General features: G+C 36.7%; 1 protein-coding gene and 1 pseudogene across 2 annotated transcripts in view; both read right to left on the reverse strand.

The window, feature by feature from the left end:
* Positions 1–753: 753 nt before the first annotated feature.
* The window catches only part of SESN1 (sestrin 1), a 109827-nt gene continuing 93871 nt past the window's right edge, over positions 754–16709 (reverse strand). For both annotated transcript variants that reach the window (XM_037065007.1, XM_037065008.1), the window contains exons 2-10: positions 16360–16425; positions 15395–15595; positions 14572–14754; positions 12560–12802; positions 7956–8103; positions 6820–6932; positions 4284–4474; positions 2568–2712; positions 754–1933 (exon numbers count right to left, since the gene is read on the reverse strand). In XM_037065007.1, the coding sequence (XP_036920902.1) occupies positions 1847–1933; positions 2568–2712; positions 4284–4474; positions 6820–6932; positions 7956–8103; positions 12560–12802; positions 14572–14754; positions 15395–15595; positions 16360–16425 (1377 nt within the window). In that variant the 3' untranslated portion in view covers positions 754–1846. The remainder of the gene's footprint in view (positions 1934–2567; positions 2713–4283; positions 4475–6819; positions 6933–7955; positions 8104–12559; positions 12803–14571; positions 14755–15394; positions 15596–16359; positions 16426–16709) is intronic.
* On the reverse strand, positions 9769–12343 carry LOC119000329 (keratin, type I cytoskeletal 18-like; annotated as a pseudogene).

The raw sequence follows: 16709 nt of genomic DNA on the forward strand, positions 1-16709 counted from the left end.
TGAGTAAAAAGTTGATTATAATCTGATAATTAAAGGATAATTAATTACCTCACTTGTTGCGTTCACCTGTATTGCTGAGAAAAGGATCAGCAGCAGACAGAAGAGGGCAAGGACACGATGCAAATTCAATGAGTAGGACCATGTATATGTTACTATTACTTAACTAGAAATGGACTTTACACATTTCCTTAAATGTAAAATGTACTGAATAACCAAGTTCTGTTCAATCAGTGATAGTGTTGTCTTCTTACCAGGGTACATTTCCTTGAAGCAGATGCCACCTCCATTCAAAACCGTGACTCCTCATTCTCACCCCCACTGGACCCCAGTCCACACATTATGAATTTGTAGGCAACAGACTGAGCTCAATATATGTTTCAACGAGTAAGAGTTATTAATTACAACAGGACTTATTTCTAGTTTGTCATTTTTATGTCATCCCTTAATAAGTTGTCATTTCTAATAATTTGTGGTTAAGTCTATTTGAACTAAAAAACACTCAGTCCAAAAGGGACAAGGCATGGAACCATGCCAGTCATTTCCAAGACAAAAAGCCCTACTTAAGATCCTGAAGTCCACTTTTCTGTGTATACTTCAAGGCACAGTAACTTCGAGTCTGCTATTTAATAGCAGCCTCTCCTCTGAGACAACATAATTAAGTGTGAATCTACTTGACTAATGGAAGTAAACAAACTCAGAATTGTTACTGACTGTGAAGTCATGGATTTTTAAAGAGATTAAGACACAAATAAAATGGGAGAAAATTTATTCTTTATTGAAAAATATCAATAATACTGACAGACTTCAAAAGCAATTCACACTTCCAGAATACAAAGTACTTAATACATTTTTGAACCAGTCTGCATTTCAAAGTTACCATTTTTGTAAATCAAATTTGGTAACCTGACTAAAAATATTTTCCAGCTTTATTATTTAAGGAGTGCACAATCTTGAAAGTGGGGACAATGAGGCGGGCGGGAGCAGAACGCACCTGGGATGGTGCAGCTGTCTACAGCAACAGCTCCTGCCACTTCCGTGCTGGAAATGAAAATACTGCACAAGATGGCTGCCCTCCAGTGTCAGAGAATCTCGGGAAACAGCGTATTAAGAGATAGCCAGCTTTTCTTATAATTTACACATTTTCATGTAAGACTGCTTTTTGAAGAAAACCTTTAAGAATGACACTGTAATTCAGTGTTTTCCAATAACTGAATTTAAAAAACAACTATAATGAAAGAACTGAACTGTTACCTTCAAAATGGTCTTTGCTGAGCTGTGAGTAATAATTCTATGTTTTTTTAGATGCAACAAAATTAACATATGCCAGTTTAATTTGAAACCACACAAATTATGTATGTAGGCTCAGATAGTAGCAGTGTTCACTTTTATTACTAATAGCTTAACTGAAACAGCCTCTCTATTCATTCCACCAGCAGGAATAGCAGCACCAAGATCTGAAATTCTTTATGTAAAAAAGCTTATGTCGTTATCCAAGTCCCATTCTTTGCATGCTCCAATTCTTGTTATCTTATTTAACACAAAAGCAACAGGATTTGGAGAGTTACTATTTGCTGTATTAAAAACAGTTATACAGCATCTTATACTTCAAAAAGCAAAATACTGTGAATTGCAACCCTTCTTCACACAGCTCTAAACTTGAAGCTGCCAAGCATTCACTGCTCGTGCCAACAGTGGTATTTCCACAGTAAAATAGCAGAAACTAAAGGAATCATGGCACAATGTATTTCTGAATTCTTTAATCTACCATTGGTCCTGGGTGCTTAGCACCTCCCCCTTGTAGACTACATCTGCTGATCATTCCATCATCTTTAGTGGAGGGGAGGCATCAGGTCATATAGCGGGTAATGGCTCTCAGAGCATAAAGCAGTTCTGCTTGCATCCTAGCTTCTATAAGAAGCAGATTAACGTGAACCTGCACACAAAACACAACAGTTGTTTAAAGCAGTGTTATAATCATTCATGATCAGTTTTGCAGTGCATCTAATAAACACCAAAAATCAAGTATATTTGCAGTGTGTCACTGAATAACTTAGAAGTCTTGGGTTTATTGAATAGAATACCAATTTCTCAAAACAAAAGCTATTTGATATTCTTTTTGGATACATGTTTTCAGCTTATATTTATGATTGACCATATCGCTTCTTGGAGGTTTGTTATGTTACAGAAAATATAGACAGTCTTTGTTAGAATACCAATTTCCCCTGCCAAATCATCATTCAATAATTTCTGTAAAGATGAATCAAAGACCAGACCAGATATTTCTATCTAAAAAAAATTTAAAGAGATCTTGTAAAACAGTCTTCTCCCTCTTAAGTAATGATAGCCATGCCACAACTTTGCAGATGGGCCAGACCGCCTGTTCTCCCTGTCTTTATCCCTTTACTTTCACATCATGAGGTTCTCTCCCAAGGGGCATCTGGGACAGCTGTGCTGGGATGTATTCTGGATTGGCAGAGGTGATGGGAAGGTCTGAGATGCTTTAGATTAGGTGGAGACTAAGAATCACTGCTAAATTACAGAGTAAGCAAGCCACAATAAATGCATACCTTCTCAGAGTGCTTGAACTGCCTCCAGAAGCTATCATACATTCTTTTAGTAACCTTTTCAGGAGTGCAAACAATAGTTTTGATATAAACTTTAAAGCTTCGATCCAATAACTGGTTAATTTCACCATAGTCATAGTCATCATATCTGTTAAAAAGACAAAGTGAGAATTCTATTTTTAATGTATAATCTGTTTTCTTCTTACAGAAGTACAGACACCACTAGTAAAAGCTGCACCCCTTTTCCTGCTTTGTGGAGGCAGATGTCCCCCTAAACTAACAACTTTACCATATTTAAATGGGGATGGATGAGTGAGTATAAGGGGATAAGAAACAGGAAAGTTAGGGAGATGAACAAAAAAACTGCCAGTGCCCAAGCAACAGTACATATTTACAGTTGTAAACAAATAACCATACCAACAAACACATTATGAAAACAGTATATGAATATTGCTGAAATTAAGAAATTAATCAGACAATAATGTTTGTTATTGGTACTATTACATGATATAACTTGTAGTCTACTTGTGTAAATGAAAATAATTAGAATTATTTTTCTCATTTTCTCCAAAGTTCTAAGGTCAAATGGATTAAAAAATGGGGGTGGAGCATCCCAGAGGAGAGTATGGTCTATGGAGGGCCTCATAGTGTCTGTCACACTTAGGAGACACTGTTCTGCTTTAAGCCAGGATGGTCAAAGGCACCACTGTCTGCTCCACTCCCCTGGGTGGTGATTTCTAGAACATCCAAGGGCTTAAATCTCCCATTTGGCTTTCAGTGGAAAAGGAAGAAAGTTCTTGCAAAGTTGGTCCTAACCATTGGAGGCTGAAGTCAATAGCCTGACCAGTGATAAATAGCAAGAAAAAGTCTGACTTTAAAGCTTAAAATAAACAAAGTATTGTGGCATGGAGTTTGTATGCTTATGTTAGAAGGTGGTATATAATGGCTGCACTTCCTATATAACATAATAATGTGGCTGAATACCTAAGAGGACATGAAAGTTTTGCATTTTGATGAAGTATCATGGGAGTCAGGAGCAGCTTCAGAAGGAGCGTGAGTATGGCCAGAGGGATACTATAAGGGTACTAAGTTTGAAGAAGGTAGAACTAATATAAGTGTGTCAGGAAATAGAAGATGATACAAAGAGAAAAGATGCCAAAGCTGTTCAATACAACCTTTATCTCTTTCCCTTTATGATTTAGGACCAGCTTGCTCGCCCTCCCTCTTTTCTCTAGAAGCATCTTGTCAATGTCCCTCACTCTCTCCTCCCTTCCTAGCTAGGAAACAGATCAAGCTGCAATAAATTGGTTCTCTGAAGCATAAGCATAAATTAAGCTACTGGGTTTTTTTTTCACATTACCTTTTAGTCCCCTTATACCTCCCTACCCTCAGCAATAACCACACTGTTGTCCATAAGTCCTTATGACCATAAGTCCTTTTTCTTTTTTGCTCAATCTCTCTACCCCCTAAACGGCACCCCACCACTGGCTGTCATCCTGCTCTCCATCTATGAGTCTGTTCCCACTTTCCTGTTAACTTAGTCTGTTTGTTCATTAGATTTCACAATAAAGATTAAGAGTAATCAAAAAAAAATTTTTTAAAGCTACTGGAGAGGTGATTGTTTTGAGTTTCTGTGTCTGTGAGCATATGTTTCCAAGTACATGAATAATTTAGTCCAACTGAAAATACTTCTTTATAAACATAAGAAAACAGACTAACCTTATTCCAAACATGCAGTGAATATAGTTCCAAATAGCCCGTCTGAGCATTGAGGTATCAACATCTTTGTGCATTGCCATTGTATTATAAGTGAGATTGTAAGCAATGTGAAATTTTTCATCAATCAACTGTCCCACATCTGGATAAAGGCGATTTACCAAAGAATAACCATGGTCTTCCCAGCAATAGTCCTAAATACAGAGAAGAGAATAAGTGTGAATAATAAAAATGTGGCCAAGTATAGTTCTTTGCCTGCCACTCTGCAGTGTGGGGAGATGACTGTCAGTTGAAATCCATTGCCGTTCTGGTACATTCCTAGCTTCCAGTCTGATATTTTCAGTTCTATATTATAACATACAAAAAATTCCTTTATAACTCAGCAAGTTTAATAACCAATGGATTCTCTTCCCCTTATACACAGACCACCGTTTTCAGCTTTCTCTCTCTGTCTCCTCACTCAGCATCCAGACGTGACCATCTCAGAGCCCACTCTCCTTTTCCATTACTGCACCGTTTAAATAGTTCTCAAGTTTTGTTTCAACACATCCATCACTAGTTCCTTTTCCTCCTCCTCTCTCTTCTACTGTCAGCTCTATTAACCAAGTCTCCTCGTTTATTTCTCCCACACTAAATCTCCCTGCTTCCTTTCTACTTCAAATGAAACTTTATAAGCCCCCATTTCTATGTTGCTTCCATATTACCTTTCCTAAAACACCAATTTAAGTGATTACTCTGGTCAAAAGCTACAAACCTGAGCAATTTAAACTAATTTCCCACCAGTTGGAAGTAGGAACACTGCTTAAAGCTCTCAGCAGCCCAGCCAGTTTATGACTTCCTCCTTCCCTATAACCTTTAACCTAAACTCAATTATTGCCCTCTGTTTACGATACCCATACTTTTGGATTATTCAACTATCTCAATTCCTAATCTTCCTTCATACAATTTCCAGCCCTCATGATTTCTTCACCTCTAATTTATATTTCATGACAATTTCACTATCAAGTAGAAATATTCTATAACCTTTGTATCTATTTTTGTTTCCTTAAATAATCTTAGTTCCTTGAGCAAAGAAATAAAATCTTACAGTTCTCAAATATTTTCATACTTCTGGTAAAATAGTTATTATTTAACACAGGCCCTTTACAATAACTGGAAAAGTTTAGAATATCAACTCATCTGATTTAAATATTTACCTATCTAAATTAAATAGTTATACAACAGATTGTTTTAAAAATACCTTTAAGCTACAGTGTATTTCTAATGATGGATTGAAAGCAGTCTTACAAAACTAGAACACAACAGATAAATCCATTTGCTAATTAACTGATGATTAACTGGTAATCAACTTTAATTCTGTTACTAAAGCAGGGGTGTCAAACTCATCTTCACCAGGGGCCACACCAGCCTCGTGATTGTCTTCAAAGGGTCAAAATAATTTTAGGACTGTATAAATGTAACTACTCCCTAACTGTTAAGGAGATGAATTACATTCAGCCTTTTGAAGGCAACTGAGAGGCTGGTGTGGACCCCAATAAAAGTGAGTTTGACACCCCTATATTAAAGGATACACCTACTGTCACTTTGCAAGCTAAGGCTTGCAAAGCCTTAGCACAGCATCATCTGCAAAGCAAAGACAGAGAAGGAGCCTGGCATCCTGGGGGAGCACCAGGTCCTTAAGTGTCCCGGACTCAACGTATATAGGAATGTCCTGGGGACATTTACTATGTATTTAAAAGGTAATAATTTATTGGTGGGTAATTTAAAAGGTAATTATTGTTGGTGGGTCCAGTTTCCTTGGAAGCTAAGGAAACTGGACCCACCAACAATAATTCTATCCCTACATCACTAACTTTATTCACTCCAAGAGACAGGTGTTAAGAAATTTTGAAATAATATTTATGTGAATCCTAAGGTTTAAATTTGAAACGCTCAAAAATTCTCATCACTTCACATAGCATTCAGTTTGTATTTTAAAGGGAATTGGAACGCTGTAAGTGTCATGCTTTATCTCACTGTGATATCTGTATTTAAACGCACGTTTCACCTCTGATTTTTCTTATCCCTTTCCCTCCACCCCCACACACTGCTTGATATGCTGAGGACATTTCTCTCGTCCCTCAGGCCTGGTGTGTATCAGGGCATAAATCACCTCACATTAACACTGGTGCTCAGTAGGAGAGGGGTAGAAAAACCAATGCTATACATGCTAGCTACGTTCAAATTCCACTATTATTTATTGTTTAGTAGTAATATTAGAACTTTGAGTTTTTAATGCATCATCTGGGAACCCAATCACCACCATAATTTTGTTTTATGGGTGAATGTGTTCTGAATTCTGAGCTACTGATTTATGAACTTTAACAATATAATAAATACACCTTTAACAATACAATAAACAGACCTAAGGGAACTGCCTGTATATAGGAAAGTTACTTCTTTCTGCAACATTTATAGTTCTCAAATCCAAGTGGCTCTTGTTAAGTCAAACTGAGTTATTTCTAACCAGTCGTGTGCATACAACTCATTGTGATTTTACCTGGACTCGAAATGTTGGGACGTGCATCCCGTGTCTAGAGAAATCCTTATAGCCGTAACTTGTATCCTCAAAGTGACGAGCTACATCTCTTGCTGGTGTCACTTCCTCATCATCTGAAATAATTTAAAAAGCCACTGAAAACTTTCCCAAAATAGGATGCTAGTTAAAATTCATTTTACCTGACAAGTAAAAATAGAATAATCCTTTCTTTGACCCCTGGTAGGCAATATCAACTAAGATAGTCTTAAAACTACAAAGAGAATAGCTTACTTACCTGTAAATTGAGTATAATAAAAATAGATTCTCTGTTAAAAATACTCATGTTTAAAGTTTTTATGCTTCTCATTAAGACCCATTCTGTCTCCACTCCAATTTACAGATATGAGGCCCTAATTAAGTATGTTCTCCAAGTATGAACACCCTTCTGGGTAATCTTTATGATAACAACTCAGCTATGCTCTAAACTTTAGCACTTGGATTGGTTTTTTTTTTAATGTTAATGTCCTATAGTATATACTATTTCTAAGAGTTCAAAGGTTTTAGAGTGGTGAATAAAGGAAAGAGGTGTGTGTGTGTGTGTGTCATCATTTTACACTGTTTCCTGCACTGTTCTAAGCCTTTCTGAACTATCTTTATATTTAAGAGTTGATGAGATTATAGTTTCAAATAAATAGAAACAAAAACTTTTCCTCAAGGAAAAACAAGCTAACATCCAACCTCCATTTAGACATACCTCATTGTATTGTACTTCACAGGTGTTGCTTCCCCCCCAACAGCCCCACAAATTGTGACCAAGACCCTCCACCTGCAAAAGTACTGTGGCACATGTTACTGTGAGGCTTGCTTTGTTGCAGTGGTCTGGAACTGAACCCGCAATGTCTCTGAGGTTTGCCTGTACACAAATGAGATTTTTTTCAAATGTCCTTTCTCCTAGCCTAGTGCTATTTTCACTATACCTTCCTTTTCTGAGTTGCCTGCTTTATCTATAAGTAGGAACAGCTATGCAGCTGTTGTCTCTCTAAAAGGAAAGAGATATTTAGATTGATGTTTAAAACCTTTTAAATTTTCTATTAAAAAATTGGGCTATTTTTTAAAGGTAAGCTACAGAAATTTTACTGGTATGTAACAGTTTTTACCTGAAGAGAAAACAAACATGCTCTCTCTTTTTTCTATTTCAAAACGTGAAGCCATCTCTTCCTGACTTGCCTCTTCTTCATCTCGACATTCCTGTAATTGCCTCATCTTTTCCATGAGGGCTTCAACCTCAAAGAAGGAATCGCTTACCTGAAGAGAAAATACAGTTAATGTTACATGTGTTAGAGATGAAACTTCTGAATTTTCACTGAAGGCTACCTCTTAAGAATTTGGATTTTAACAGAATGTAAAAAAATAAATATTATAATTTTAATATACATGAATAACTGGTTTGGGCCTATTATACACAGATATGCAGATTTTAAAATATAAGAGAAAAATTATTTTAAGAACACAGTGTAATGTTTTTCCCTTAGAAAATAAATCTCATTACTGTTAATTGTTTCAAAAATTAGAATTTAATATTACTTGTCAGTTTATTTTCTTTTTAATAATATTACTTGTCAATTTAAAACAGAACTGAATATTCAAAGTTAACTTCTACTTGCACAGTTTAAACAAGACACAAAGTGTAAGTGGTTTTGCATCAGTTGTGTACATTGTGCACATTGTAGATGATGTGCATAGATGTAAAGATGATAGACGTATCATCATCTTTAAATTACAATGATCAGTTCTATCTTTCCAATTTACCAATTAAGAATGAAACATGTCTTTATAGGGCTGGAGACATACACTTGACATCCACAATCGGGCTGGCAGCTGTCACTTGCTGGTATGACTTCAGCAGTGGCACATTTGTAATGCCAGGTCTGACACAGGAGGCCCAGCCAAGTGGTCTTGAACTAGCCAAACAATTTATACTTCTCTACGCTGCTGCATACTTACTATGAAAGCTGGATCAAATCTGTGGAATTTATATCTTATAAAATAGATATAGTAAGAAACCTTAAAATTTCAAATCACAGTGTTCAAATACAAAACTATTGTTTTTCCCTTTATAAATTTCTTTTGCTAGGAATGTTCTTCTCCCTGCTCTTCCACCCTCTTCCTGGCTTACACCATCAGTCCTTCAGGTGTCAGGTCAGGTTACACGCTCCTCCCGAGTCCCAACCCAGCCACCCTAACTAGTCTCAAACAGCACTCTGCTCTTTTCTTCAGAGAGCCAACTAGTTTGTGTTTGTAATTGTTATTGCATGACACTGGTTTCATGTCTGCTTCCCTAAGACCAAACCTTTGTAAGGGCAGGGGAGCTGTTTAGTTTGTTAGTGTATATTTAGAGCCTTGCATGGTGCCTGACACACAGCAGATATTCAAGAAATACCTACTGCGCCAGGACTGTGTGCAGGATAATCACTGTGTTGCAGAGTGACTGTCAGAATAATTTTATATTAGGAGAAAATAGTGTATGTTATTTGTATTTTATATTTTCACATGATCCTAACAGTTATACCGAAGTGCCCTCCCTGCAACTAAGCACTTTCTCCCCAAATTTCATGATGGGAAGTGTTTCTATGATGCACTGATGATTTTTCTGGTGTGTGCATACCTCTGTATAATTATTCCTGACACTGCATCAGTAGCCAAACAAGAATTAAAATGGGTCTGAAATTTAAGAGACTGACCCAATGTCCTCTTTTTTTTAATTTCAAGATCTCTGTCAATTCACATTATCCCTCATTGTGTTAATTTATCTATTTTGTTTATCCATTTTCCTCTACAATAAATTGTCAAATTTTAAGTGTTAGGTGAGATAATTCTTGATAGAAATAAGAGGGAAAGGAAATAAAGTATTTCTTTTGCTCCTTGAAAAAATCTGTTAAAATTGTCAGTAGTATAAAAAAAGTTAAGGCATTTCATTTTAATGTTAAAATGTTAATATTGTATGACAAAAATTTTTTTTTTACCATTTGTATCTGAAAAACTGAGTCAGATATCAGACATGTACCTGAAGAATAAGCTATATCAGATTACTGTCAAGTCTCATCAGTGTGGCCATAAACCTTCTAAAAGTAGCCAACTCAACACTTGAAAATAGGGAGCTTATCCAGTACAGAAAATGTTTCTATTCTTTCACTATTATTTAATAGAAGGATCACTAAAAACAGTCAAATACTTTTTCTTTAGTCTTGCACTATATCAAAGGTGTGGAAGGACAACAATATGATTCCAAGCATCCTAGCAACTGATATACTCTCCCTTAGATCATCTCATAATCTCTAAGCTTCATTAAGTGATCAGTGGCCACATGCAGATCTGTAACATGAACTCCAGTAGCTCAAGAGGGTGAAAATGATGGTCTCAGGCCTTGTCAGCACAGCACATTGACCAACCTTGGGAAATGATTTTCCTTCATGTGCTGATCTCATGGTAATATAATTACTACCTCTTATTTAGCATCTGATAAATACCAACTGCTATAATAGGCCTTTTACCTCTTTAGAGATACTTCTTTTGATGCTCAATGATCTATGAACTTTTTAGTGGCCTCCTGCCCCTGCAAAGGGTGCCCCACCTCTGCCTCTAATGCCTCCGAACTTTGGTGTTATTGACCTCAGACACCATTTTGCAGCCCACAACCCTGAGGGAGGTGGTCTTCTGGATGGTTTGTAAGGAGTGGCTGTTGTCCAGGGCATCGATAAGATCAAAAGCCTCCCTTTCTTCCAGCCTCCAGACTGACTTTGCTGTTCAGCAGGGCCTCATTCTCCTGGGCCTGGTACTGCCCCTCTGCCCAGATCTGGGCCAGCTCTGACTCCAGGTGCAGCAGGATCCCATTGAGTTGTTCCATCCGCATGGCATAGCACATCTCCACCTCCCTCAGGCTGTTCTCCAAACTGACCTTCAGATTTCTCATGAGTCCAGTCAATCTCCAAGGACTGGACCTTAAGTCTCAGCTCTGTGAGTATCCTCTCAGCAGCTCCTATCTCAGTGGTCTGTGAGGTGACCATGTTGGAGCGTTCCTCAATCTGCCAGGACCAGTACTTGTCCAGCTCCTTTCAGTTCTTCCGAACCAGCTTGTCATACTGGGCCTGGATGTCCACCATGATCTTGACGTCCCAAGATTTGAGGACATCCAACTCCACGGTCAACCCAGAGCTGGCAATCTGGTTTTACAGACCATTTACTTCCTCTTCATGGTTCTTCATGAAGAGCAGCTGCTCCTTGAGAGCCTCAATCTGTCTCCAGCTGTAGCCAAGTGATATTGGTGTCATCAGTGACCTTTCAGAGCACATTGATGTCATTCTCCACAGACTGGCGCATGGCCAGCTCTGTCTCATACTTGACTCTGAAGTGAGCAAGATGGGCAATACCAATCTGCAGAATGATGAGGGCACTGTCCACAGAATTTGCAAAGAACTGAGCCCTTGGGTCCTTGATGATCTTGAAATAATGCCCCCAGTCTCTGACCTGAGGTCCCTTCTTCTCCAGGTATCCCTGGATTCTGCCCTCCAGTCTCTGATTATCAGCCTCTAGGCTTCTCACCCTCTCCAGGTGAGAAGGCAGTGGTCATGCAGGCATGGCATAGTCTCCTTCTCGCTCTGGATGTCCACTATGCCTGCCAGATCCCCAGCCATCCCTGCAGCCAGGCCCCCAGATTCCCAGCTGCCCTGCATGCTGGTGGAGTGGAACATCAAGATCCAGGAGCCTGAGCCCCCAGCATCTGCATAGACACTGGCTGTGCTGCTGGACGACTGGACCCAGTGGCTGGGGAACTGCAAAGAGCCCAGGGTCCAGTAGTTTTTGAAGAAGCTGGAGTGGATGCTGAAGCTAATGTTTAGGGAGAAAGGCAAGAAGCCAAGACTCAGGTTGAAGCTGCCTAGAGATGTTTCATTTAAACCTCACAACAACCTTGTGCTTGACTTTTAATTAGACATGAAAGAACAGAAGTGCACAGAGGCTAGATAACTTGCCCAAAGTCAAATTTATATTAAAGGCAATTCAACCTGTCCAAATCTGTTTCAAAGGAATAATACAACTGAGAAAAATCTGTGAAAAGTATGCAGAAGGCTGTGATGCTGTTTCTGATTTCTCTCTAGAAACAAAATAAACCCTTACACTCTCATTATTGCAAAAGAATGCAGAGGGAATTTTGACTCATTGTATACAGGAAGTAACATTCAACTTGTTTTGAGAAAATACAAAAGTGGGAGAAAAGGAATAAAGATGAAAGCATTTTAATAAAATTACATTTGCTTTTATATTTATTTGTATCAAGTTAAACATGAATAAGAATTTTGAAAGGAGAAACTTCCAGATCAAGGATAATTAAATCTTCTAAAGATAAGCAATTAAAAAGCCAGTCTCTTTTGTGCAAAAGGGAAGGATGTGATTGGCATTAGGAAATTATTGCCACCACAGAGCACTATTCTCAGCCTCCCCTTCTCCCACTGCAGTAGCCATTCAGTACTAGCTGGCTCTGATGGGGCATATTCTGGTGGCTCCTGATCCTAAAATTACTCAAGTATAACATCCTATAAGGTCTTATAATTGTGTATATCCCTTAGTACTAGACTGGTGCCAGACATCTGAGAAAGTCAATAAGTACTTGCTGAATGAACAGATATAGTGACCAAATTAAAAAATAATATAAGAGCAATTATTGTGATTAGTCTTATGACAATCCTGTAACAAATAAGACACTTACCGGAACATTTCCTGCTGAGTTGACCTGATTCTCTTCCACACTGTGATTGCCATTCGTAATGTCACAGATGCAGTAGTTACTAACAGAAGGAGGTCTGAATGTGTGGCCACCATCACAATGAATTTCTGGACTGATTCCACAGCCAAATGTGAACGAGGCAAGAGAATGATAGTGTGTGAGTAGAACTACTGCATGTACCAGTTCTGCAAGGGACCAGCTGTGCTCTTCAGCTTTTAAAAGTTGCTTATGGAAAAAAAAATGAGGTATTTTTATACTGGGATATGGTGTTGGTGAAAGTATATAGTTCATCTAGTTCATCTAGATATTTAATCAATTGAAAACAAAACTAGTTATTATACAAAACCTTATATAAAATAACAATTTGAGACATGCAGAACCCAGAATTTGCTAATTTTTATGAACATGTATTCACCAATAGAGCTTACATAATCTTGTAATGACACATTATTTCTGATTTTCTGAAATCCTGATTCAAAATATTCAAAAATTCAAAATGAATTTTCTGAATTCATTTTGCAGTAAAAGCAAATTAAAAGCAGTCACTATATTTCATGTTAGATTATGAATAGATTTAACTATATTCTTCAAAGTTTCAAACCAAATATAATTTGTGTTTAAAGGGGAAGCTACTATATAAAATATGCCTATGTGTGGAAATTTTTTTATTATCAGGCCTCCTCAAGAATTTTTAAGACAGTGGTCTGAACAACTTGACTCTCAATATTCCTAAATCAAATTAAATTTTTAAAATTATGACCAAGGTAAAGTCTACAATTCTTCAAAGTCTTATAATCTGTGTCCCTTCTGCTTCATTATCTATTCTATAATCTTGTACAATTTTTCATTACTAGACAATATAATAGATATTGTATTAATGATATTCAAATCTTATTTTTTCTTGATGTTTAAATTATGTAACATTATCTAAAATGTTCTATAAAACAGGTAAGACCAAGAAGATGTATTTTCAAGAATTTCTCTTGCATGATAGATACTTTTTGAGAATGCAACCTACTTTTATTCTATTATTTTTTTTATAAATAGAACCAGAAGGAAGTGGTTTAAGATGGTATTTTTAAAAGATATAGAACAAGAGGCTACTTCACAGCTATCAGAATGGCTAAAATCCAAAACACTGACAAGGCCAAATGCTGACAAGGATACAGAGCAACAGGAATGCTTATTAACTGCTGGTGGGAATGCAAACTGGTACAACCACTTTGGAGGACAGTTTCCTACAAAGCTAAACATAGGCTTACCATACAACCAGGCAATCACATACCTAGTTATTTACCCAACTGAGTTTAAAACTTAGGTCTACCAAAAACTCTGCACATAAATGTTTGTAGCAGCTTTATTTATAACTGACCCAAACTGGAAGTAACCAAGATGTCCTTCAATAAGTGAATAAATAAACAAATGGTGATACATGCATACATTAAACCATTTTCTCAGCAATAGAAATAAATGAGCCAGGAAGCCATTTAAAGGCATGTAGGAACCTAAAATACATACTGAGAAGTATAAGAAGCCAGTCTGAAAAAGCTATCTACTGTATGATTCCAAGTATATGTCATTCTGGAAAAGGCAAAACTATAGAGACAGTAAAAAGATCAGTTGGAGGAGTTTAAAGGGAAGGGAAAAAAATGAATGGGGTTTTTAGAGCAGTGAAGCTATTCTGTAAGATGCTGTTATGGTGGATACATGACATGTGTTTGTGAAAATCCATAAAACTATACAACTCAATGAACGTTAATGTAAACAATTGACTTTAGTTAACAGTAACATAATAATACTGATTCATCAATTATAAAAAATGTACCATACTAATAATGCTAGTTATTAATTATAGGAGAACTTGGGTGTGGGTGTATGTGGGAGGGATAGGCTAAGAGGGTAGAATATGGGAACTGTAATTTTTCTGTAAACCTAAAACTGCTCTAAAAATAATCTATTAAAAAATTTAATGGCCCTCCAGATATACTACTTACCTCAATGTGTTCTTTGGTAATAAGCCAAGGTCTGTGGGCTAACAATTTGTTAAGTTCTCCTAAATTTTGTAGTTTTTGAGGAGCATTCTCTAAGCCATTAAGCCACTTAGGGTCCCCACCAACATGAAGGAAATCATTTACATGTAGGTTCACTAAGTAGGAGCACTGATGTCTTGCTGCAGCCTTAAGAGAAAAACAAAAAGCGAAAACAAATAAAATCTTGAACTACAAACCCTTTTCCTTTACAATGTTCAAAACAGCTAATTAAGTTTCTGATTAACATGTTTTCAAATTTTCCTAAACTATAGAAATGAAGTTTTCATATAAACAATTTAAAAATCCATACACCGTAGAAAGCACCTCAGAAATTTTAGAACAAAATATTTGATTAAAGTATTTGCACATTAAAAACTTTATTTATATACAACTTTCAGAACCTCAGATTAAGAAAAAAACTTAAGGTGCCAACCATAAAATAATGCAATATTTACAAATTGAATAGTGTACCATAATAGTTCACATTACATAAGTGCGCCACTTATGTAATGTGAACTATTTATATTAGTGAAATATTGTTCTACTTTATTCTCTTATTTACTATTATTCCATCATTATTATTCTCAAAAGTATATAAATACATGTTTCTTTTTCTGTTATACTTGACAGTACATTTATTTATAAGAAGGAAAAACAGACACTACCTAACAGAAACACACGTGGAAGTCACAATATAAGTATCTATCCCTGTTTTTAAAGAATTAATAATCTCTTTAAAAGATTAATAAAGCAACCAGGCAAAATTCTTCACGGAATGTTCACAAACCATTATTCCAATGTAGTGCCGGTAATGTAGGGGTAATGGCCCATCCATTTGCAATAGATAGTGTTGAGTTTTTAAGAAACTTTCCAGATACTGTGGGTGAAAAACCATCACTAATGTAATGTTATCCAAACGACCCAAAGCAGCAAAAGAATCTGCAAATAAAGCATGCATCTGTGCGTCTTCACTCCCAACTTGAAGAATCTGTATAAAAGAGGAAAACCATGGTTATGTCCATTGCAAATCAGCATTAAAGAAAATATGCATGCACTGCATTCTGCGTCATCTAGAAGCAGATTAAATTTGTCTTCAGAGAATAGAAAGGTTTTAATTCTACAAATTTAAGTCAACTGGGAGCAGAGAGAAGAATAAACAGTCACATATTATGTAGAAGGGAATAACCAACAAAGGCTAAACATTTAAAGGCATCTAGATAGCCTGCTTGCAGATTTGACCAGAATCCAGATAAGCAACTTTAGATTATCAAACTTGCAGAGCTTGCAAACAGATACTAAGCCTTTCTTTATAACCATGCCTACTCTCTATTTAAAGAGAATCAAAGTTGACTAAAGCAAACAATCTATAAACAAAGTATAAAAGTATTTACATACTTAAAACTAAAGATCCAATCAAGCACTGATGCCAACCTGTAGAGATGGTTAAGACCAAGTAACTCAGCTATGGGCACACACCTAAATAACATCTAAATATAATCAGACGGATTATCATTGCTCAAAACAAGTCTTGTCTTTCCTTGATTAAATATGGGTGTTAGAAATACTAGAAATCAACATGACTACAACAGCTTTCTAATCCCACAGACTCACTGCCAAAGCATGTTGATTATTGTGATCAATTCTGCATAAAACATGTTGTTCACTAACAGTTACTCAGATGCCAAGATGTAGGTCATGTAAGCTTTTCCTTAAAAACACACAGTTCACTATTTATTTTCACAAACAGCGTACCTCCTTTTCTGGGATAAATCTGCTTGGTCCGTGTCCTAGTGGTCGAGGAATTCTAATTCCAAGTTCCTAGAAAAGAAAATTATACCATCTCAGACCTCTAGCAGTAAACAACATGAACTGAGGCTATGGGAATGAAGGGGAAAAACAACCAGTTGAACAGAGACATGCTTGTTTTGGTGGTCTGTTTTCATGGCCATATATACATACCAACTCCTCTGTTTGCATCACATGGCTGACAACAGCTTACAATATGACTCTGACTAAAAACAATGAAACCTGTTTCACTTAAACCAGAGTTTTGCATAAAGCACTTGGCAAAATGTCTAGAACAGAAAGTTCAGCACATAGCA

The sequence above is a fragment of the Sturnira hondurensis genome, unplaced genomic scaffold (genome assembly GCF_014824575.4).
Source record: "Sturnira hondurensis isolate 20B ecotype Veracruz unplaced genomic scaffold, ASM1482457v3 Scaffold0015596, whole genome shotgun sequence".
Classification (NCBI taxonomy): Eukaryota; Metazoa; Chordata; class Mammalia; order Chiroptera; family Phyllostomidae; genus Sturnira; species Sturnira hondurensis.